Source organism: Solanum stenotomum, chromosome 4 (assembly GCF_019186545.1).
Source record: "Solanum stenotomum isolate F172 chromosome 4, ASM1918654v1, whole genome shotgun sequence".
Lineage (NCBI taxonomy): Eukaryota > Viridiplantae > Streptophyta > Magnoliopsida > Solanales > Solanaceae > Solanum > Solanum stenotomum.
In genome coordinates this window covers 2,937,294-2,961,137 of record NC_064285.1, presented here as the reverse complement: position 1 = coordinate 2,961,137, position 23,844 = coordinate 2,937,294, and the positions used below count along the sequence as shown (strand labels likewise).

At 29.5% G+C, this 23,844-nt stretch overlaps 3 protein-coding genes across 3 annotated transcripts; all 3 read right to left on the bottom strand.

The window, feature by feature from the left end:
• Positions 1 to 6,258: 6,258 nt before the first annotated feature.
• LOC125862741 (uncharacterized) lies at positions 6,259 to 8,908 on the bottom strand. The gene is made up of 4 exons (XM_049542877.1): positions 8,593 to 8,908; positions 7,713 to 7,815; positions 6,656 to 6,817; positions 6,259 to 6,554 (listed from the first exon to the last, which is right to left on the bottom strand). The coding sequence occupies exons 1-4, from the start codon at positions 8,835 to 8,837 to the stop codon at positions 6,387 to 6,389; spliced, it is 678 nt and encodes a 225-aa protein (XP_049398834.1). The 5' UTR covers positions 8,838 to 8,908; the 3' UTR covers positions 6,259 to 6,386.
• A 1,361-nt stretch (positions 8,909 to 10,269) lies between these two features.
• Positions 10,270 to 11,756, bottom strand: LOC125862742 (uncharacterized). The gene is made up of 4 exons (XM_049542878.1): positions 11,445 to 11,756; positions 11,270 to 11,372; positions 10,688 to 10,849; positions 10,270 to 10,595 (listed from the first exon to the last, which is right to left on the bottom strand). The coding sequence occupies exons 1-4, from the start codon at positions 11,717 to 11,719 to the stop codon at positions 10,467 to 10,469; spliced, it is 669 nt and encodes a 222-aa protein (XP_049398835.1). The 5' UTR covers positions 11,720 to 11,756; the 3' UTR covers positions 10,270 to 10,466.
• A 919-nt stretch (positions 11,757 to 12,675) lies between these two features.
• Positions 12,676 to 14,230, bottom strand: LOC125862745 (uncharacterized). Its single transcript, XM_049542882.1, has 4 exons — positions 13,859 to 14,230; positions 13,693 to 13,786; positions 13,079 to 13,240; positions 12,676 to 12,987 (listed from the first exon to the last, which is right to left on the bottom strand). The coding sequence occupies exons 1-4, from the start codon at positions 14,131 to 14,133 to the stop codon at positions 12,859 to 12,861; spliced, it is 660 nt and encodes a 219-aa protein (XP_049398839.1). The 5' UTR covers positions 14,134 to 14,230; the 3' UTR covers positions 12,676 to 12,858.
• Between the last annotated feature and the right edge of the window lie 9,614 nt (positions 14,231 to 23,844).

The following is a 23,844-nucleotide window of genomic DNA, read 5'->3' as shown; positions in this document are numbered from 1 at the left end:
CCCCCCCCCCCCCCCCAAAAAAAAGTTTATTTTTAAAAATTATCTTCAATTTCAAAAATTATTTGTACTCTCTAGTAAAAATAAAAGATATTTTCTCAAAAAATATTTTTCATTCATAAATCAAACACTAAAAAATCTTTTCCGGAAAATATTTTCTACTCCCCAACCAAAAATGAGAAAATAAGTCAAAAATCTATTTGTTTTCCAGAAAAACATTTTCCGTGGAAAACATTTTCCTTCATACCAAACACACCCTAATATGCATGCTTTTTTACGTGCGGATCTGATTCGTTTTTAAAAAAAAATTAAAGAATTTAATTACGTAACTTATTCATTTTTATAGTGAATGATATATATGATTGTCTCATAAAAAAAATTTAACGTATCGAAGAAAATATATTTATATTTATTTAATTATAATTTCTATGCAACTTTTCTTTTTTTATGATTCATTGCTAAAATTCATGAACTAATTTAAATATTCATTGTATGTGATCACTTAAGTTATAATTATTGAGAGTATATGACCACTAAAGGTCCTAATTCTTTTTTTTTTTTTTGTATGTCTTCAAGCTGCCGATTGAAAATAGTAAATTGACTTATAAGCCAACAACTTATAATTAAGTCAGCCCGTTCGATACCATCGGTTTACGATAGTAATTAACTAATTTATGGTGTTAACCCCCAAAGACACACTTTTAACATGTTTTAGTAGTCTACTTAGATTAAATATGTAAGTATTATACACCAATAAGAGTATCCTGATCTACACTTTATATATGTACCTTTTATTTCATATATATGAACTTTCAGTTTATAATTTTATTTGCACACTCAACAAAATAGAATGATATTTTTCGTCATATGCCATGAACATACACAATAAATATATAAATCGGACTAGAAACATATATAAATATAGTTGAAAGTTTTCAAAATCTCTATATTTATATTAAATTCGCACTCATTTTAAAGAATGACTAATTATTAGTGGTGTTGTGCTTCACACTCCATAATTAATTTAATGCGTTTGAATCACAAATGATCAAATAATAACTAATTAAAGTTGTTAAAACTCTTTAATTATGAGATAAATAACTATTAAAGTTAAACATACACTGATGTGTACTTTATTTATTTAAGTGACGGCATTCTTTTTGAGTTATATATACTTTCACTTTATAAAAATTTTATCGATTTTTTGTTAAATAATTAAGTGAAATTTAATTAACATGATAAAATATAGATAGTATTATTAAATAATTGTTAAAAAAGCATACATATAATAGAAATTGGGGAAAAGGGTTTGAAAAATACTTCAACTTTGGTCGAAATTGTTGTTACGATACCAAACTTTATGGAGGACCTTTTACCCCTGCACTATTTAATAGTGTATTTTAAAGGTATATATGTGCCCATGTGGACACGTTACTATTTATAATTATGCAATTTTTATGATGTCCACGTGGACACATATATACCTTTAAAATACATTATTAAATAATGCAGGGGTAAAAGGTCCTTTCTAAAGTTCGATATTGTTACAACAATTTCGGTAAAAGTTCGGATATATTTCAGACCTTTTTCCCTATAAATTGCTATCAATTTATATTATTTCTTGAATATATTAGGTTGCATCTCTTGATTAGGACTTAGGTTTGATCTTTATCTTCACATTAATTATAAATAGAGATAGATTATGTTAATTTTGTTCCATTTTCTTGTGTTCAAATTCATTTAATCTACTTTTCTTCTTCTGATATCCCTTTTTTTTTTTTGGTTAATTGTTAATTAGTAAGTATTAATTTTTGGCTTATGTCTTTCTCGTAGCTTTGCTGCTAGTTTTGCGGCCACTTTTAATTATATAGTTCTTTAAATAATTGCTACACTTTTCAGGGATCGAATTGAATTTGGATAGGTAAAAAAGAATTGAGTTAAATGAGCGGATTAATAACTCGTTCAAAAAACTGTTGAGGCTTGAAATGAATAGAAAAGTGGGTCAAAATCCAACATGCCCGATTCTTACTAAATATTATTATTATTATTGTTGTTGTTGTAGACAACGAGCTTAAATCCAAAAAAACATCTATATATTAGCCTTTCGTTTATTTTCATTACAAATTAATTACACTTTTTAAGAAAAATTACTTTAAAATAATTATTTAATCTTACAAAAACCCGTGATTATATACATACTTAATTATATGCATTAATCTATCAGTCTAAAAGCTCGTATGGAAGCAAAATGTCAATTACCATGTATTTGCCACAATTAATTTTTTTTTAAAAAAAGATAAAAAATGAAAAACTATTAGTGGTTAAATAGCTTGCTTTTGTTTTCTATCTTTTAACTTTTCTTATTTTTTAGTATTTTATTTTTTCCTTTTTAGTCTTCTCTTGGTCGTTTAATTTCTTTTAAGTCTTCTCTTCATCGTTTACTATGTTAAACTTTTATTCCTTTTGGAAAAAGTTTGGAAATTGAAGTAAGAACTCAAGCCTCCAATTTCTTGTTTTTTCATTTTTGAGAGTGATTTTTAAAATTTTTTGGTTTCCATGACATAGTGGCTTGACTAGTTAGGACCCATGTAGAGAAAACATTTTTCATTAAAAATAAATAAATAAATACCTTTTCAGAATTCAAATTTGAAATTTCTAGTTAAGGATGAAATTTAGGTTGTCCTATCTATGGATTCAGCAGCAGTTTGAAAAGTTGCCCTATTCAGGAATCTCCGGAACTATGCTTATTTTCAACTACCCGAAGCATTTCATCGATTACTATGCCCTTCCTTGTGCCTAGGATCCACCATAAAGCTTTCCTCATTTAAACATCGCCCTTCACTTTTAAGGTTATGCTTTCTAAGGTACTGCTGAATGGATGGATCTTATCAACGTCGTTCATGATTAATGATAAATTAAATCATAAGATCAAACCGTTGAATAAAAAAAAATTGGATGCTATCATAGCTCCTACCGTCCTACGTAAATAAGTAGTTGTGTAGCAGCTACAAAATAGGAGTTAGATAGAATATAGAATAATGATAAGTGTGATTTGTGTTGAAGTGTAGGCACAAATAAGACATAAAACAAATGAACGAAGATTTAAAATTTAGATAAGTGAGCCTTGCTGAAGTTGTTGAACATTTTTGTTCATCCGTTGATAGGTTTGATAATTAAATTAAAAGCAAGAATAAATGGAAAATAAAAAATCAAAATCCCAACAAATGTTGAACTTCAATACATGTAAATCCTGGTTTAACCGACAATATTGATAAATATGATCTTCACTTACAATATTTTAACTTTTATCAAACATTTTTCATGTACAAACATAATTTCAACTTTCGATTATTATATTTTTAACTTTAACTTTAACTTCAACATTATATAATATCTTTAAGCTTCAATCACCAAATATCCAAAATAAATAAATAAAATAAAATAGTAAAGCGCGAAAGAAAACCAATTTGAAAATACACCAATATAATTTAAAACTAAAAACATACAAAATAGAAATAATCAAATGATATTTACATAAATGTGTCGTTTAATTTTACTTCAACTGACGTTTATGTCCTCCAATTTTGGATGTGCACAAGTAAACACTTAAATATCTATAAAATTGAACAAGTAAACACACATGTTCTACGTGACATAGTATACATAGGATGCTACATAAAATTTGAAATCGTCACGTAGAGCACTCAGTGGCGGAGCTAGGATTTTCAATAAGGAGGTTCAAAATTCGAAGGAGTAAACATACGAACTAGTCTAAGGGGGTTCGACATCTATTATATATATCTAAAAAATAATTTTAACCATGTATATATAGTAATATTTTCCGCCAAGGGGGGTCGGATGACCCCCTTAAAGACATGCTGGCTCCGTCCCTGAGAGCACTCATGTGTCTATTAGTTCAACTTTATATAAGTTTAAGTGTCTACTTGTGTACACTCAAAACTAATTAGAAAACACATATATCAATTGAACTCAAATTTAATGACACGTTTGTTTTATGTCTGATAAAAAAAAGCTACCAAAGTGATTATTGAACCACCACTAGTGGTGGGACGTTAGGCATAGACCCATTCACCTTTTGTGTTTAAAACCTGTCAAGTATGCTTCTCAAAATTAGGAAAAAAAAATAAAATCAAACAGAACAAAATTTATTTCGAAAAAAAAAAAACAAAGAGTAAAGAAGAAAGTAAAAGCATTAGTTACCCAATTAATTATTTTTTTTACAAAAAGGTTGTGACATTATATTGCCAAATGACAAGACATCAAATAAAGTGGTGAGACAATCATTAAAGGACGCGACCGTTGAAGTTGCTTCTTTTTATTAGAGCACTCAAATTCAAATTTTGAATATGAAAAATCATTAATAAAAAATGTTTTTCTTTAAATGACGTCCTACACAACACAAATTTAAATTAATTAGACTTTAATAAAAATATCATATATCATATGGTGATGGGATTGATGGACAAGGCAAAGTTGCATTGAGCACAAAAGGTTAAACAATATTGAGTTACAACTTTTGTAATTATGTTTCAATTGGCTTGTCTTTGAAAAAAAACTTTTTTTTATAATATTTTATATTCAACTTTCTATGATATGACATGTTTAAGATTAACCAACATTTTGACTCATTCTACATATTTTTAATTTAAAATTATAAAATATTTAAAAATCTTTTCCACTTTTTAAAATTTTGTATCAAATTGAATTGAAAAAAATAAATTAAAACGAAGAGAGTATTATCATTTTCAGATCTGATATTTACAAATCTTCCAAAATGAGTAATGTCACCACTTAATTAGAATTTACCCCACCAGTATCTTTAGGCACCTTTAAAGCTGCACCATAGAAAACATATTCACAATCTCGAGAGGATGAATGTTTTATTATAAAAAAAAATGGATCTAAATTATAAATTTGTTCGATCTGATTTTTAGGTTTTTATCACTAAACACGTTAAAAAATTAAAATTATAAGTCTAACTTGAGATTGATTAAATTCATTAATTGTATGTTGTATCGTCATTTAGTGCTACTCGTTTTAATATACATATTTGGTGCAGAAAAAAAGGAAGAAAAAAATATTAATTAAAATGTCAAAAGTGATACGAATAACCACTTAGAGTCTAGAGAGGTGTTAATTTTAAAAGAAGAAAAAAAGATAGATATAAGATTTATATTTGTAACCTCATATAGAAAGGTGCACTCAATAATCAACGCATTATATATATATATATGACACTTCAAGGGTTCACACATCTATATTTAAATATTTTTTTAAAAAATGATAACATTATTATATATAATCTAAAAAATACATGAATTCACGTGAACCCATGAAAACTCCCTAAATATGCCCCTGCATAGATTGAGGAAACATTAACAACCTGATATTCAATTTGATGCTTCCATATTTTCCCTCTTTAAGACACTCAACACAATAAATAGCTTTTCTTTTCTTTTGAGCTCTCATAGTCCAAGCAAAAATTTACTTTGCCTTTTTTTTGGGTTTAATAGATGGACACATGATAAAATATTTCTATTGGACATTTTCTATCCAAATTTAATAGTTAACTTATCTACGTAAGGGGTAATTGAGAATACACATAAGAAGTATTTCAAATTCGAATCGAAATAAAAACATGCACTAAACTCTTTGTATGCACGAGACTTCCTCAAGGATCTATTGTATGTAGTTAAACCCTACATTTCTGCAAGAGACTGTTTTTGCAGCTTGAACACGCGGTCTCTTGATCACATTTCTCCAATGTTCTTGGAGAAATACTTTTTTCCTACCTTTTGTTATTTTAGAAAAATCCCGCTTCTGATCCGACTTCTATTGTCATACATGTTGGTAACTCTATCGATTACATATATGGACCCGCCCTTCTACCCTCTTCCAATATAAGTATCAAGCTTCTACCTTGGAAGGATTCGAACTCATAACTTGTGCCTAACACAACATGTAAGGATCGTCGATGTTTCAATGTATACAATATTATTCATTCTCCACAATCATTGGTGTTCAATAATATTTATACTTGATTAATAATTAGACAGAAAATAACTTTTACCATCAAATTAGTATTTATATTTTCTATAACCATAAGATATACAACAACAATAACATAACTAATGTAGTTTCACAAAGTCATGTCTCGGGAGGGTAGAGTGTATACAGACCCTTACCCCCACCTCATAGAGAGGCTGTTTTTGATAGACGCTCAAGGAAAACCATAAGATATAAAAGTAATAAACTTTCATTATATATGTCTAAACATAAGAACTATTGAGTTTAATTTGTCTCTCTAGCTCTCAGGACATTAGGCTATAAAGAGTACAGATACAATTGGAGACTAAAAGATCAGTGATTCACAAGAAGAAATTCAAATTTTCAGTTCTTAATTGTTCTTCAGGTGAAATCAATGGATCAAGGACATCTCTCCATGTTTTGTAGTCCAATGGTGAGCCACCATCAGGTAGAGGAAACCCGTTTACGAAGAAAAAGGGCGCCCCATATACGCCTTTCACACAACCATACTGTGAAAAATATACATATACACAAATTTGTAAGTTTCGGTATTGATGAACGATATGTACACACAATGTATATATAGGGTAATTGAGCCTAACTAGCATACCTTGAAGGAAATTCTTGTTGCTCGATCAGTTTTGGGGTCAGTAAATCCAGCCTTTACAGCAGCGTAATACGAATTCCCAATTTCATTGGATGTAAATTTTGCAACTTCATCTACAACAGATGCTTTGGACAAGTTGAACGTTGCTTGGTTATAAAACTTGTCCTGTTCAACCAGGCACAATTAAAACCAAAAGTATATAAATATGTCTAGTACCATAATTTGTAACAGAGGAACGTTTTTCGCGTACAATATGATAAGCACTACTCTAGTTTTTACATGAATGATTAACAATCGTTGCAATTTCATATTTGATGAAGTGATTTACTAGATTCTTATAAAGACTACGTGTAGTAAATTGTATCATGGTTCAGTTCTTGCCCGACTGAAATGACTCACAAGTCACACTAAGCCCCAGAGGGGGCTCTTTAGGCATATGTTGCTCGGACTCTCCAAAATGGTTGCCGTACCCATGTTGGATTCTCCAAAATGCACAACTTTTAGAGTATCCGACACGCACCCATTGACATTTTTTAAGAGTCTGAGTAAGATAGCCTTAGGAAGATTCTGGAAAACAGCTAAATAGTTGTCACTTAAAGAAACAGAGAACTACGAATAAAACAGATTGTTGGAGTTGCTTTTAAAAAAATGAATATCCATCAAACCATAATTTGAAGGTTACCTTGTAGTAAGGTTTTTAAAGTATCGTAAAGTTTTTTCAATCATATATGACATTTGCAGATGGCATAATACATAAACAAACACTTGACCTCAGGTGGCAAGTAAACACTCTAACTTTAAGTTTGCTCATCTAGACACCTTAACTCGTCTCCAATGTGTCAGTTGAACCCTCCAACTTACAACATAATCATCATGACACCTCCAAAATCTATGCGTCACGTCAGCGTCGGGTGTCCACAAGGCACAATGGAGACGCCAAATTGAGGTATCTAGATGTGCACTCTCAAAGTTGGAGTGTGTGATTGTCAGCTAAGGCCAAATTTGAGTGTCTGTTTATGTATTATGCTTTTGTAGATTGTATCCCAAAAAAACTTGTTACCTGTTGATCAAAGAAAGCCTCCAGTAATCTGAATGTGGCAGAAGAATTCAACTTATTGACAATGTGCAACGCGCGCGAGGTAGTAAATGCATTGTCATGGTAACTGCATATATTAGAACAAGCAAACGAAAAAAAAGCATGTCAATTATAACTCAAATTACAAATGCTGTTAGAAAACCAGATGACATTGTCATTGTCCTACACGTACAAATAATCCGACTCTAAAAGCTATAGAAGAACAGACAATACAGAGTGATCAAGCAAATGCAATAGCGTAATCATAACGCTTAATGCGATCTCCTTTTAGAAAAACATGGCTATCAAAACATTGCACGAAAGTTTGGCTATTAATTTGTCTACATTTACCCATAAGTATCCGAATAGGTCTAAAAAAACACTAAACTATCATCATTTTGCAAACGAGCTAACAATCAAAAGCACACCTCACATATCATGTCTTTGCTAGTTTCCTACCTGAACTATGAGATGTTCACTTCTCCCACCTAAACTATCATGAACTATTCATCACAACACACCTGAACTATAGATTATCCCTTTTCCTACCTAACATTATCACCTCAACTATCATTCAGATAGAAAAAACGAACAACTGATAGTTAATTCATATAGAAAAAAGTGAACACCTAATAGTTCATATAAGAAACTCGCAAAAACATGATACTTCAATATGTTTTTGACCATTTTTACATTTGCTAGTTTTTTTTATGCTAATAAATCCGGCGCTAAAAGCTACTCCCAATAGATTCATCCCCAAACATATTCAATTGGGGATTTCTACTCTAAACGGCATTATAATCCATACGATAACAGAAAAAAACACAGTAATTTAGTTATGAAAATCACAAAATTGAATACTTACGGCAAAGGGAAAGTATGAACAACAAGAGAAACACGAGAACCGTAGTGATGGAGAGCTTTTTTAAGAGGCGGCCATGAATCTCTACTGTCTGGGCAAACTGGATCTAAGAAAGCTTCGATTACTATTGATTTTGTTATATCGATTTTGCCGCCGCCGCCGAACAAGAATCCATCTGGAATTTGAGAATTCACAGAGATGATAAATATCAAAATGAAATTCAGAAATACAATTGATTTCACCATCATTTTTGTTGCAGTAGACAGTAATTCTATCTGGTTTCAGAGTTTTGGGCTATTTTTTATTGTAGAAGTATGTGAAAAAAAAAACAAAAAAATTAGTGGTGTAATGATGTTGATGCAAAAGATAATTGGAAGTAAATGTTTTTCATAATAAATGAAGGGTAGACCCATAAATTAAATGGTTAATTACATTAAAAATCCCTATACTATGATGACTTAGATTTTTTTATATTAAACATTAAATATTTGCATCACATATTTTAGGTGTTTTAAAGTCAAAATAACTTTTAAATAATTTTATGGTATTTTTGATAATATTAAAAAAATGCTTATAAATACTTATTTTTTAAATGTTTATATTAAGTGTTTGATTTTAAATTATAGGATGTATATCTAAAATTGAGTTATATTATAAAAGTGTTTAGTGTAATTAATTTTAAATTAAATAAGTGTTGATTGTTCTACATCGGATGAGATAATATTTGATTTTTGTTATGAACTAAGTATTAATGCTAAGATAACAAGAAAGATTGATGAGAAATAGTATGTGTAGTATTTTTCTTTTCACTTATTCTTGCATCTATCTTTGTTACAAGGAAAGGGGTATACACTTTGGGCACCAAGTATATCATATGGTGTGTGTATTAACCTTACAACACTTAACATATTAATGTGGACGTCCAATTTACAACAGTTTTATATATATGTAGTTAGGAGCAATTCTTACCTCACAAGCTATTTATTGGGGTTTAGTAAAGTCTGAAATACATTTTCTTATCATAATTGTACAGACATGTGCATCCTAATTCTTGGTTTAGTCCCATATTATGTTGTACACGGAGCAAGGGAGAGAGTCAGCTACAAATTTGATCGAATTCAATAGATCTGATTTAAACTTTATATTCATCTTAAAAAGTCTATTAACTTTATTTTAAATTATTGTAGGTAACTCAACATATACAATTTAAATCTTTCTTATATTATCAATAATAAAGTCTCTACCTTATATATTGAATAGACAACCTTGTAGATTATCCATATATACTTTATCAACCCAAGAAAACTAAAAGAGTCTATCAATGTTTTAATTTGTTTTTAGAAATTTCAAATTCAATAAGTGTCTTGAGCCATTTAGTTTCATGTTAGAGGAAGAGTAATTCGGAGTGATATATTTTCAGAGCCTTGAGATCTTTCTTTTGTTATTTTGCGGATACATCTAGATGTGAATAATTAGGAGTTTGTCATCGTGAAGAGTGAATGGGTAGACCTTTAATTCTGTATAACGAGAAAGAATTTACTATGATCAGTATAGTAAACTTTATGGAACTAATTATGCCTTTATGCCTATCATCATAACATTTTGTGTTCAATAACATTAATACTTAATCAGGTGGACAGAGAAATAACATTTAGATATAAATACCATAAGATATAAATATAGAAGCAATAAATCACTTTCATTATATTTGTAAACACAAGATACAAAAGATTAACTCTCTAGCTCAATCATCAGGTGAATGAGAGTATAAATACAACTACTGTAGGGCTTCTCGGTATACTAAGCTCCCGCTATATGCAGGTCGAATCGAACCACAAGAGTTTATTGTACGCAGTCTTATAAGAAATGCAAAATTGTTAGTTCTTCAACAATGGATGAATGATTTTTCTCCATGCATTGTAGTCCAATGCTGAGCCAGAATCAGACAGAGGAAATCCATTTACGAAGAAAAAAGGCGTCCCATATACGCCTTTCACACAACCATACTGTCAAAATATGTATACATGAATGTAAGTAATCGGTATAGGTGAAAGATATACACACAATGTGTAAGGTAAATTGAGCTTAACTAGCATACCTTGAAGGAAATTCTTGTTGCATGATCAGTTTTCGGGTCAGTAAATCCAGCTTTTACAGCAGCGTAATGCGAATTCCCGATTGAATTTGCTGTAAATCTTGCAATTTTATCTACAACAGATGATCTGGACAAGTTGAAAGTTGCATTGCCATAAAACCTGCCCTGTTCAACCAGGCACAATTAAAATCAAAACTCTGTATAATTTGTAACAGAGGAACAATTTTCGCGTACAATCTGATATGTTTATTACTCTGTAAAATGTGGATTCAACTAACTCATGTTGTTTCACAGTTCTATTAGATTCTTATAAAGATTAAAAAAGGGCAGCTCGATGAATGAGCCATCTCACTTTCACACAGGATATACAGAAGGGCTGCACCCCAAGGGTGTAACGTAGACAGTCTATACTGAACCAAGCATTAGTGACTGATTCCACGTTTGCTAGATAGTATAGCATATCAGACTTCAAAGAAGAGTATGTAAGTAAGATCTAAAGTTGTTGTCATGTGACCTGTGGAGGGTCACGTGTTCAAGGTGTGAAAACAGAAATGCAGGGTAATACAGCATACAATAGATTTATACCTGGTGATCAAAGAAAGATTCCAGTAATCTATATGTAGCAGAAGTATTCAACTGATTGCTAATATGCAACGCTCGCGATGAAATAAATGCATTGTCATGATACCTGCAAATTTGAACAATTACTAAGCTACAGACTAAGTTTTTTCAAGTAAAATTGAGAAATGAGCATACGTACGGTAAAGGGAACGGATGAACAACGAGAGAGAGATGAGATCCATAGTGTTGGAGAGCTAGCTTGAGAGGGGGCCATGAATCGCGACTATCAGGGCAAAGGGGATCGAAGAAAGCCTCAATTAATATAGATTCTGTGTTGGCGATTCTGTTCTTGTACCAGAATCCGTCTTGTTTAGACGGAAGTGTAACCTGAGCGTTCACATGAACAACACATAATAGTAGTAACACGATCGATTTCATTAGAGTATTATAGTTCTGAATTTTCAAGAATTCCATTTCTTGAAATTTAATTCTAATCACAAGATATGTGAAAGGAAAAGAGTTAAATAGGTGATGAATGATGTTGACCAGTTTGAAATTCGCCGCTAGGAAACTAAATCTAGATATAATTATAGTTTCCATGTTCAAGTACATCGCGTAATGAACCTGGTCCATTAGTGCGTTGTATCACACAATTAACCTGGTTCATTACTTAGTTGTTGTTCATTCCGTTAGTTAGGTGACTGGTCAATGCTTAATTAGTGATGAGCTGTCATAGTTTGTTAGGATTCAAAAGATATTTCGTAAATCATATCATATTATATTAAAAGTAGGAAAGCCTTTAATCTCAAAGTTGGGAGTTAAAATATTACTTCTTATGTCCATTTTTAATTCTCATGTTGCGCTTTTCAAAAGTCAATTTGACTAATTTTCAAAGTTGAATTAGATTACATTAATTTGATATTTTAAACAAAAAAATTAGATATTCAAAAACTATAAGAAAAGTACTATAAATTGCATTTTTTTGCATATCAATTTAAAATCATATTATAAAAAAATCACTAAATATATATACACTCCATCAGCCCAAGAAAACTGAAAGAGTCCATCAATGTTTTAATTCTTTTTTTAGAAATTTCAAATTCAATAAGTGTCTTCAGCCATCTAGTTTCATGTTGAAGGAAGAGTAATTTGGAGTGGTATATTTTCAGAGCCTTGAGATCTTTCTTTTGCTATTTTATGGGTACATTTAGATGTGAATTAGGAGTTTGTCATTATGGAGAGTGAATGGGTAGACATCTATTTCTGTGTAACGAGAAAGAGTTTACTATGATCAGTACAGTGAAATTTATGGAACTAATCATGCCTTTATGCCTATCATCGTAACATTTTTGTGTTCAATAGCATTTATACTTAATCAGGTGGACAGAGAAATAACATTTAGATATAAATACCATAAGATATAAATATAGAAGCAATAAATTATTTTCATTATATTTGTAAACACCAGAGATAAAAGTTTGTCAATCTAGCTCAATCATCAGGTGAATGAGAGTACAAATACAACAACTATAGGACTTCTCGATATTCTAAGCTCCCACTATATGCAGGTCGAACCACAAGGGTCTATTGTACGCAGTCTTACAGCAAAATTGTTAGTTCTTCAACAATGGATGGATGATTTTTCTCCATGCATTGTAGTCCAATGCTGAGCCAGAATCAGGCAGAGGAAATCCATTTACGAAGAAAAAAGGCGTCCCATATACGTCTTTCACACAACCATACTGTCAAATATGTATACATGAATGTAATCAATCGGTATAGGTGAAAGATATACACACAATGTGTAAGGTAAATTGAGCTTAATTAGCATACCTTGAAGGAAATTCTTGTTGCATGATCAGTTTTCGGGTCAGTAAATCCAGCTTTTACAGCAGCGTAATGCGAATTCCCAATTGAATTTGATGTAAATCTTGCAATTTTATCTACAACAGATGATCTGGACAAGTTGAAAGTTGCATTGCCATAAAACCTGCCCTGTTCAACAAGGCACAATTAAAATCAGAAGTGTGTATAATTTGTAACAGAGGAACGATTTTCGTGTACAATCTGATAAGTTTACTACTCTGTGTAAAATGTGGATTCAACTAATTCATGTTGTTTGATAGTTCTAGTTTTGTCATGTATGATGAACAATCAATGGTCTAGTGTTCTATTAGATTCTTATAAAGATTAAAAAAAGGCAGCTCGATGAATGAAGCATCTCACGTTCACACAAGATATAGAGAAGGGATGCACCCCAAGGGATGTAACGTGGACAGTCTACCCTGAACCAAGCATTAGTGACTGATTCCACATCTGTTAGATAGTATAACATATCAGACTTCAAAGAAGCGTTTGTAAGTAAGATCTACAGTTGGTGTCATGTGACCTATGGAGGGTCACGTGTTGAAGGTGTGAAAACAGAAATGCAGGGTAATACAGCATACAATAGATTTATACCTGGATCTATATGTAGCAGAAGTATTCAACTGATTGCTAATATGCAACGCTCGCGATGAAATAAATGCATTGTCATGATACCTGCAAATTTGAACAATTACTAAGCTACAGACTAAGTTTTTTCAAGTAAAATTGAGAAATGAGCATACTTACGGTAAAGGGAACGGATGAACAACGAGAGAGAGACGAGATCCATAGTGTTGGAGAGCTAGCTTGAGAGGGGGCCATGAATCGCGACTATCAGGGCAAAGAGGATCGAAGAAAGCCTCGATTAATATAGATTCTGTGTTGGCAATTCTGTTCTTGTACCAGAATCCGTCTTGTCTAGACGGAAGTGTAACCTGAGCGTTCACATGAACAACACATAATAGTAGTAACACGAGTGATTTCATGAGAGTATTATAGTTCTGAATTTTCAAGAATTCCATTTCTTGAAATTTAATTCTATGTCAAGATATGTGAAAGGAAAAGAGTTAAATAGGTGATAAATGATGTGATGTTCACAAGTTTGAAATTCGCCGCTAGAAAACTAAATCTTGATATAATTATAGTTTCCATGTTCAAGTACATCGCGTAATGAACCAGGTCCATTAGTGCGTTGTATCACACAATGAACCTGGTTCATTACTTAGTTGTTGTTCATTCCATTAGTTAGGTGACTTGGTCAATGCTTAATTGGTGATGAGCTATCATAGTTAGAATTTAGAAGATATTTTGTAAATCATATCATATATCATATATTATATAAAAAATGGAAAATTCTCAACTTCAAAGTTGGATTACAATATTAACTATTATAAAATATTTAATTTTATCATTTTAAAATTAATATGATATGCATCAAAAAAAATTCAAAAGTCACTTTAACGTGTCTGAAGCCCGCATTGGAGCTCCGACTAAATCTGAAACGCGCACTGCAGAGCTCATTCGGGGGTGACGCTTCCAACAAGATTCTCACCTTCATAACTCATATCTAATTACTTATTTAGTTGTTACTCTTAATATTCATAACACTTGTTTTTCATATTACACATGTTTTCAAAGAATTTTAATCATTTTAATAGATTTTTAAAAAAAAATCACATCGATCACATGTGTAACGTACGTGTCCAGAAACTAGCTGGGACTATAACACTGAGTACAAAGCTCATTTGAATGTAACACACGAAATAATGATCAATACAATTTCCCTTTCTCTCTTTTCTCTTAGCTTTAGTTTATCAATAGAGTTGTAAGTTTGTGAGCTCATATTTTCTCAGTCCAACATCCGTCTAATTATAAGAAAGAATATGATTCAATTATTTGAAGATTTAAATTAGATGCTATGATTTTTTTCACATGTATATATCATGATCGATCAACTTTTGATATTGAATAATAAGTTATATATTATTCTACGATGTTGATCAATCTTGATCATCAGTTACATGTAATATTCATTTTTTAGGAGTGCGGAAGCTAGAAGTTGAAGTACAAGTTTGGTCGAATCAATAATTTTAGTTCGAATTTTATATTTATATTGAAAAGTGTACTAAACATATAAATTTAAAATCCTTATACTAATACTTGATATCACTATTTTAAAATTTAAAATTCAATTACTAGCTAGCTTCGCTTCTATCATATACTCCCTCTGTCACAATTTACGTAACACATTTCGTTTTTTTGAGAGCCAAACAGATTAAGTTTGATCAAGAATTTTCTCATGGAATCTTCATATTTTTTAAAATGAAATTTATATATCTGTAAACCACGTAAAAGGTATTATAAGTTATAATAATTGACAATTCAAAATATTTAAAAGATATATGAAAATTTTCTAAAAAATAAAGTTATCTGAATCTCAAAAATTAAAATATATCATATAAATCGAGACAGAGAGAGTCCTATTATGGAAAAGCTAAAGCTAGTGGAGATGTTGATGGCGAAAAGCAGGATAAACGTAACGAAAACGTTAAAACTTGATGACAAAAAGTTGACGTAAAAGTATAACCAACTTTTAAACAACTTTTGGAAAAATTTATATTCCATTGAAAACTTTGTTAGAATTGTTTTATTATTTGTAAAGATTATCTTAAAATGTGAAGAGTCCTTTTGTTGGTGGTTTAACGAATGAGTGGTCACTTTAATATGGCTTGAGTAACTCTCACCTCTTGATCAGATAACATTTGAGGTTAAGTTAGACTCATTTCAATTCAAGTTTTTCGATATTGATCCTCGTGTTAAAATTGTCAACACGCCAGATGTCTGGGTGTGAGAAGAGGGGCGGAGGGTGTAAAGAGTGCTACATCGATGGTTTAAGGAATGAGTAATCTCCTTAATATAACTCGGGCAAATACTCACTTTTTGAACTAGCATTTGGAGTTAAGTTAAATCCGAAATTCATTTCTTTACAAAAAGCCGTTTAAACAAATAGGTTTTCTTTCTTTTTTCTCTTTTGGAAAGCTACTATATCAAATATAATATATTTGCCCTCTTAGCAACATGTCATCAATAATACATAACCATAAGCTTTTGGTAAATTTTTAGTAAAGGAATTGATTGAAAATAATTGGACGAGGCTATATTTAAATTTAAGATTAGAGGTGATTTTGATTAGTTTGAAGTGAAAAATCAAACCTAGAAAACATATGATAAACGAATATCATATTGTATATTTGTATTTCATATTATACATCATGTATGTCAATATCATGAATATAGCAAAAATCGATTTTCATGAATAAATATGCACATATTTACATGAAATAATATATAGTGGGATATAAACTGATATATACATGAGGATACACAAGGGGTATAGTGGAGAACACGCAGATGATATTATCTTTAACCTCGAGTTTTAATCTGAAATTCATCTCAAATAGTCTTCAAACACCCTCATAATTAATATTCATCCCTCGTACAAAAATTATTTCTTACGAGAGACGTAAATTAAAGACCAACGCAATATAGAGTTAGGTTAGTGGTAAGGCTTTGTACACATTAGTCACTAGAGGCCATTTCTAGGAGTGGCCCATCGCTTAGCTAATTTTCATGGCCCAATATAATAATTTCCTTAAGGTTCTATTATTGAATAATTGCTTACGTGTATACATTTTTGTATTATTGCTTTCAAATTGGTATAGTATAGACTAATCACATAACTATCAATATATTGTTATGAATCACTTTGATTGAATTATCGTTCTTCGTTACCTTTTTGTGTACTCAAGCTTAGTTCTTTATTTGCAATTGTAATTTTATCGAAACAATGAAAGAGGGAGGACGAAGGGTTTGAGAAACGATGAGAGTTCAAATCTTCAATAAGCGTATGTGTTTACATAAATTGTGTTTTTAACTTATTTTCTTTATTAAGTAATAAGCTAAAGGGTGTATAATACAGATAAGTAAGACTTGCTTAACTGATTGAGTACTTCCACCATCGATCGATATGTTAGCGATGAATTTTCATAACCAATTCATGTTTAGATTATCATTGAATTAATACATTTCATCTATTTGTTATTTTAAATTGTTTTAATTTGATGGTGTAAAAGGAGTATATTATTAAAGTTGAACTTTCGTAATGATAGAATTTGAACAAAGATGGCCTACTTGAATGCCCACCACACGTCACCACCCAATCCCTTCGTGTATTATTCAATCCAATTTTAGACACTTTAATCAAATCATTGTTCAAGGTCACTACTTTTATATTTATTTCCCTATTTCTTTGTTAATTTTTCGATATCTACTTTGGAGTTTGATTAATTCAGATTTGTGTGGAGAAGTCTTATTTTTAGGGGATAAAGTGATTCCTATCAAAGCTAACTTTATATTCAAAGTTCAAATATGAGACTTTTAATTAAAAGTAAATAAGCCCTTATCATTCTTTCACAATTTTCGATAATATTACTTTTACTTTTCAATCCATCAAAAGGAGACAACTTTTTATCTCTTTTCCTAAAGGAAAAAAGGGGCAATCCGCCTTTCCCTCTCTCCCTTTGATTCAATCTAAAACTTAGATATTTAATTATTACGTCTACGGATAAAATCTTATATATATATATAGATAGTTGAAAAGATCGATAACCTTTAAGTATAAGGAGATGGTATAGTGATAGTGTAGTGCTAGGTTTATTACCTTTATCACTCCAAACATAGCTTTGTATTTGATTAAGGCACACACTAGAACAAGCTATATAGGTTTGGGCTTCGATAACCTTAATTCTCGATCAATCATACATATTGGTGTCATACAATGAGTGCAAGCTTTGTTATGACAAAACTTAAATGTTTATAATTAGTCAGCAACATATTCATCAAATATCATTTCTTCCCATCGCATCCCTCTTCAGGATGATATAGCTATAACAATGTCCTCATTAAGGCGATAGGGACTTAGTTTGAGTATTTATGAGGGGAGATCGTTGATCGTAGATATTGGATGCGAAAACATATATAACTCAACATTAGTTGGTTGTTAAAAAGATTGGGAAGTGCTACATACAAAGTACAGGAATACTTCTAATAGCTAGTGTAAAATCAATTTTTTCATGAAAATCATGCAAACTTGATTGAAAACTATCAGTATCACATTATGTTAAGAGTATTTTCGAGTCTGCTTAGTCCGACATCATAACCTATTCAAGGGGACCAACGCACTAAACCAATTCCATCTAATCCTTCTTTCTTTCATGCAGATAAGGATAACATAATATATAGTGCGTCCAATCCATTAAAAGATGATATATTTACCTAAACCATTCACTTATAAACAGTTACAATACAAAATGGATGATTCTTTTCTAAGGAGATAAGCTTTCTCCCTTTTTGGCTTTTTATCACTTTCATGATCAATAAATTAAAGTGCATACTTTATATTATAGTTTATTTGATATTCTATAGCAAAACAAATGGCATGATTATTGAGGCTGACATATATATGGACACCATTGGCTGCTCTAGCACTCATATTCCAACATTAACTTTTTTTTTGTTGTAGGTTCGATATTTGATATTCGTATGAAAGTCCAATTAAATTTGAATTTACGTGCAAAAAATTCTTAAAAGTAAAGCATTCCCTAACAACAACGAGTTCATATGTAAAACTTGAACCTGAAACCTATAATTAAACTCTAAGTATTCACAGATGTACAAATACATCTACTCTTGAAAGTAGCTACTCTAGCTAGAATCAAAATTTTCATTAAAAAAATGGTTAGTTCAGTTCACGCTTTTGTTTCAAGCAAGGTATTTACTTATAATGCATTTTTTTAGACCTGTAAATTGTAATATATATACATGTCTCAAATTTTTGACAAAAGGATATCGTATTAACCCTTGCTTCCAGATGGCTACGCCCCTATATTTTTTGTAAGATCAATTTATTTTTCAGAAATTATTTGAACGGCTATATTTTTTAATTGTTTGACTTTTTTTTTCATTATTTGTGATTCAATTATTCTTTTTCTTTTTAAAATATTTTTTTTTGATTGAAGATAGGTGATTGAAACGCAACATGCGATATAATGATCATGAGTAAATGCAAGTACATAAAAAAAATTATAATATATGGTCATGAAGTAAAAATATATATTATTATTTTGGATATTTTTTCTATATATATAATTATAGTTTGTGAATGAAAGAATCAAATCAGACAGTTGAAGACGAGGATATAACAACATTAATAACATTATCAGTAGTACACATGTGGTGTTGTTTAATTAAATATATTAATAAATTAATGATTGATAAGAGAAAAGACAAATAACAAAAGGAAATCAATGGAGACTTGACATTGTTGTCATTACAACTAAGCAAAAAAGCACTACATAAGTTGATTATTACTTAAGTACTTATTATATCTCAAATAAATAAAAAATAAAAAATAAAAAAAATTAAAGAAAGAAAAAATCAAGTAATTATATTATAAGTTCTTGTACCATCAATGTAGTTCAATACGTAAGTAATATATTAGTTAATTAATAGTATAGTTTAATTATCTTAAAATTGATCTTCTAATTTAGAGGTGAAAATATAATTTTGAGTTTTTAGGTTCTCAATTTTAGAAAATATGACTTATAGGATTTTAGATAAATTATTTATACATATTAATAGAGGCGGACAAGATTTTTGAAGTTCATGATTTCTATGATAACTCGTATATAAGTAATTTTTAATATATATATGCAAGAGTAAAAGTTACTATATTTCTAAGAGCCTCCATTAGGTACTAGCTTTGAATCTCACCCTCTACTAGAAACAAAAGTTTTTTCGCTGCAAATTAGAGAAAAATTTGTGTTATAGAACATGATTTTCTACTCATGTCTCATATAATTAAAAAAATTACTATCTTTTCTTTTTTGGTCGATTCGATTAATCAAAATGTATGTAGAAAATTTATACGAAAAGATTACTCCATAAATTATTATTATTATTATTATTTTAAAAAATGAAAATAAGAGATAAATGCTCAAAACTTGATGGTAGCCCTAGAAGTGTAGTAAGTGTCAGTACATTGAAGTTTTGTACTGTTCCTTGACCTTCAAGAGAAGCTATTCTTATTATATTAAAATACACTCACTCCCACCAACTTTCTCTTTTTCTTGTCTAATCTATTCTTTCTTTTTCTTCTTTGGTTTTTCTCATTGGCTTCATATTTTGTATATATTCCATTCTATTATATACCTCACTATTTTGATATATTGTTCCTAGTATATGAACTCGAATAGTAATTAGTTGAGTATCTGAATTCTCATCTTATTGGTGAGACTTTGATTTCCCACTTTGATTGCAAGGGCAGAGTCAACTTTGGGATAGTGGCTCATCCAAACCACGTCCTTCATTGGAAAAATGCATTACTTATATATAGTAGATATTGAATATCATTCGATTAGTTCATGTGTTTAGTATTATTTTTTTTTCATACTTTAAATTCCTGTAAAAATTCTGACTTATTAGTTGCTGCTTATCTGATCTTTCTATATATTATTACTACTATTACCTAATTATGATTTTTTTCATAAAGGGGCCTCTCTTGTCTAGCTATGCCCCTTACCCCAGGGTGCTAATGAGATTTATAGTATGGGTATGATTTAATTTGGGAATATTATTGGTAGTTGAAATTGTTGGGGTGTTGTAATTAAATTATTGAATTATCCATGCTATTAGTTGTACTATAGCATTGAACCAGTCATATTTTTTAGTTTCGGTGGTGAAAGAATTTTATCGTTCAATCATAAGAGATAAGTTAATATCAATACATTCTTCTGTTCGATATGTATTAATTTGTATACAATAATCAGATTGTCACGATATGATTTGTTTTATTATTCCTTTAATAGTTAAAGGAGAGGATTTGATTTTTTTTCCAATATCAAAAACATTGTTTTTCTAATGAATATCTATTGAATTTTAACTATAAAGTTCTAGAGCATTGGCATTTGATTAATTAGAAGTTAGTTCAATAGGCTAATAATTAATTCTCATTTGTACATTTGTGATTCTTAACATGTCTACGTAGCTATTTTTTTTATAGCATAATTAAATGATACTTATTTAATTTCTCCTATTCATACTATGTAGTATACATTTGACCCTATGATTTACTAGTACAGGTAGGTGTTGTGATTTAATGCCATGAAAATCTAATGAGTTGAGTGACTTGTGACATGTAGAGGGACATCACAATCGATAATATTTAATAATTTTTATTCGAATTATAAAATGTTAGAAATTAAATAAGCAAAAAGAATTATGGTTCAGAACAAATCTAAAAATTGAATATTATGAATCCACGTATTTTTTTTTATCAATTATCATGATCATCATTTCCCCACACACCCTATGCAAGTATTAATTTTTCAACAGTTGGCGTAATGAGTATTGTTTTTCCCCTTTCATAATTTTGTTTTCAATAAAGTAAAGTAAAGTATATGCAGCCAAAATAGATATTACTCCCTCCGTATCAATTTATGTGAAAGATATGTTTTTTTGAGTCAAATAATTTAAGTTTTATCAAAGATTTGTGCATTTTTTTTAAAGAGACATTCTATTTCAAAGTGATATTTGTGCATGAAATTCTTAATTTTTTGAAACGAAATTTATATAATTGTAAACTACGTAAAAAATTACTATTAGTCATAATAATTGGCAATCCAAAATATTTAAAAGATATATGAAAAATTTACGGTCAAAGATAGATTTATTTGAATCTCGAAATCCGAAATGTGTCATATAAATTGGGACGAAGAGAGTAAAAGAATTACACCTCATTGTCTACCCTTCTTTGAAAAGGGGAAAAAAGGAATTTGAGCCATAGTACATAGGTTAAAGTTATATATCAAGTTCTGAATATGAAAAAATCTTTGATAGATAGCGTTTTTCTTAAATTAGTGTGACACAAATTTAAATTAGTCAAATTTTAATATATATATATCGAACACCAGATAAAAAATTAAATGATGGCTCATATGTTGATATACCCTTATTGCAATGAACTCATCAATTATAGAAAAGATGCAATTCTTTTTTGTCAAAGAATTAAAAGATACTTCCACTATGATATTATGTCATATCATTGATTGGGGACATTCATATTTAATTTGATAGTATATCTATATATTTTATATATAATAAGTAACGATGCAACTATCATTGTAACTATCTTGTTAGTTTTCAACCAAAAGCTAACAAGATTTTTAGTTACATATTTATTATTTAGTTAAATAATAAATATGTTTTAATTTGTTAGCTTTCAACCAAAAGCTAACAAGATTTTTAGTTACATATTTATTATTTAGTTAAATAATAAATATGTCATTGTATGAGCTATTTATTACTCATTCCTTTTGAATTTGTTAAATTTTGATCTGACACATAGTTTACCAAAGTAAATTAGATTTTGAGAAAAACCATTAAGTGATACTTGACGTTGTCCCAGATTTTCAAAAAAGACACCTTAACTTTGCGTGCGTCCTATTAGCCCACAAAACATTCAAAATCACAAAAAATACATATTTTTTACACAATATTTCCACTTTGGACAAAAATATCCTTCGAATGTGCAATTTCTTAAAAACAAAAAGTCGGACCACTATTGTATTGAAGGATGCTTTGATAATTTCTTATGATGAATTTGTTTTGTTTGTTTCTTTTAAATTTATTTTACTATACTAAATAATTCTATAAAATATTATGAATCACAATAATTAATTACTTAAATATTTAAAAGATATAAAAATATATAAAAGATCTGATTGACTCTTCAAAATTTATCGGTGACACATAAATTGGGACAAATGAAATAATATATATTATTTGAAAATTTCTTAGAAAGTACTATAAATTACAGTAATTAACAGCTAGAAATATTTCAAAGACAAAAAAAATTGATTGAATCTCAAAATTTTTTTAGTACTACATAAATTGAGAAAAAAGAAATGACTCTCTATTATTTGAAAATGGCGTAAAAGTATTACAAATCATACAATAAGAATTAACAATTTTAAATTTTAAAAGACTTTAATGCTTTATACTTATTTTATTTCCACTTTGGACAAAAATATCCTCCCAATATGCATATTTTTCTAAACAAAAAGTGGGACCCATTATTGATGTATTCAAGGATGCTTTGGTAATTTTCCTATGATGAATTCGTTTTGTTTGTTGTTTCATTTTTTTAAATAATTGTATAAAATATTATAAATCACAATAATTATTTACTTAAATATTCAAAATATATAAAAACATGTAAAAGATCTTATTAACTCTTCAAATTTTATCGGTGACACATAATTGAACAAATGAAATAATATATATTATTTGAAAATTACTTAGAAAGTACAATAATTTACAGTAATTAACAATAGAATATTTTAAAGACAAAAAAAATTGATTGAATCTCCAAATTTTATTAGTACCACATAAATTGAGAAAGAAGAAATAACCTTTATTATTTCAAAATTGCGTAAAAGATATTACAAATCATACAACAATAATTACCAATATAGAATGTTAAAAGACATAAAATTTTTTTTACCATAGTTAACAATAATTAAAAATTTAAACTATTTTAAATTAATATTAAAGTTTGATTAACTCTTTAATTTTGTTTTTGTCACATAAATTGAAACAAAAAATGATACATATTG

Coding starts and splice junctions, on each gene's coding strand:
- LOC125862741 (XM_049542877.1), bottom strand. CDS start 8,837: ATGATGGTGAAATCAATTGTATTTCTGAATTTCATTTTGATATTTATC. Junction 7,816..8,592: donor GTTCATACTTTCCCTTTGCC/GTAAGTATTCAA, acceptor TAATATATGCAG/TTACCATGACAATGCATTTA. Junction 6,555..6,655: donor CAACAAGAATTTCCTTCAAG/GTATGCTAGTTA, acceptor TATTTTTCACAG/TATGGTTGTGTGAAAGGCGT.
- LOC125862742 (XM_049542878.1), bottom strand. CDS start 11,719: ATGGAATTCTTGAAAATTCAGAACTATAATACTCTAATGAAATCGATC. Junction 11,373..11,444: donor GTTCATCCGTTCCCTTTACC/GTACGTATGCTC, acceptor TCAAATTTGCAG/GTATCATGACAATGCATTTA. Junction 10,596..10,687: donor CAACAAGAATTTCCTTCAAG/GTATGCTAGTTA, acceptor ATATTTTGACAG/TATGGTTGTGTGAAAGGCGT.
- LOC125862745 (XM_049542882.1), bottom strand. CDS start 14,133: ATGGAATTCTTGAAAATTCAGAACTATAATACTCTCATGAAATCACTC. Junction 13,241..13,692: donor GATCCAGGTATAAATCTATT/GTATGCTGTATT, acceptor CTTGTTGAACAG/GGCAGGTTTTATGGCAATGC. Junction 12,988..13,078: donor CAACAAGAATTTCCTTCAAG/GTATGCTAATTA, acceptor CATATTTGACAG/TATGGTTGTGTGAAAGACGT.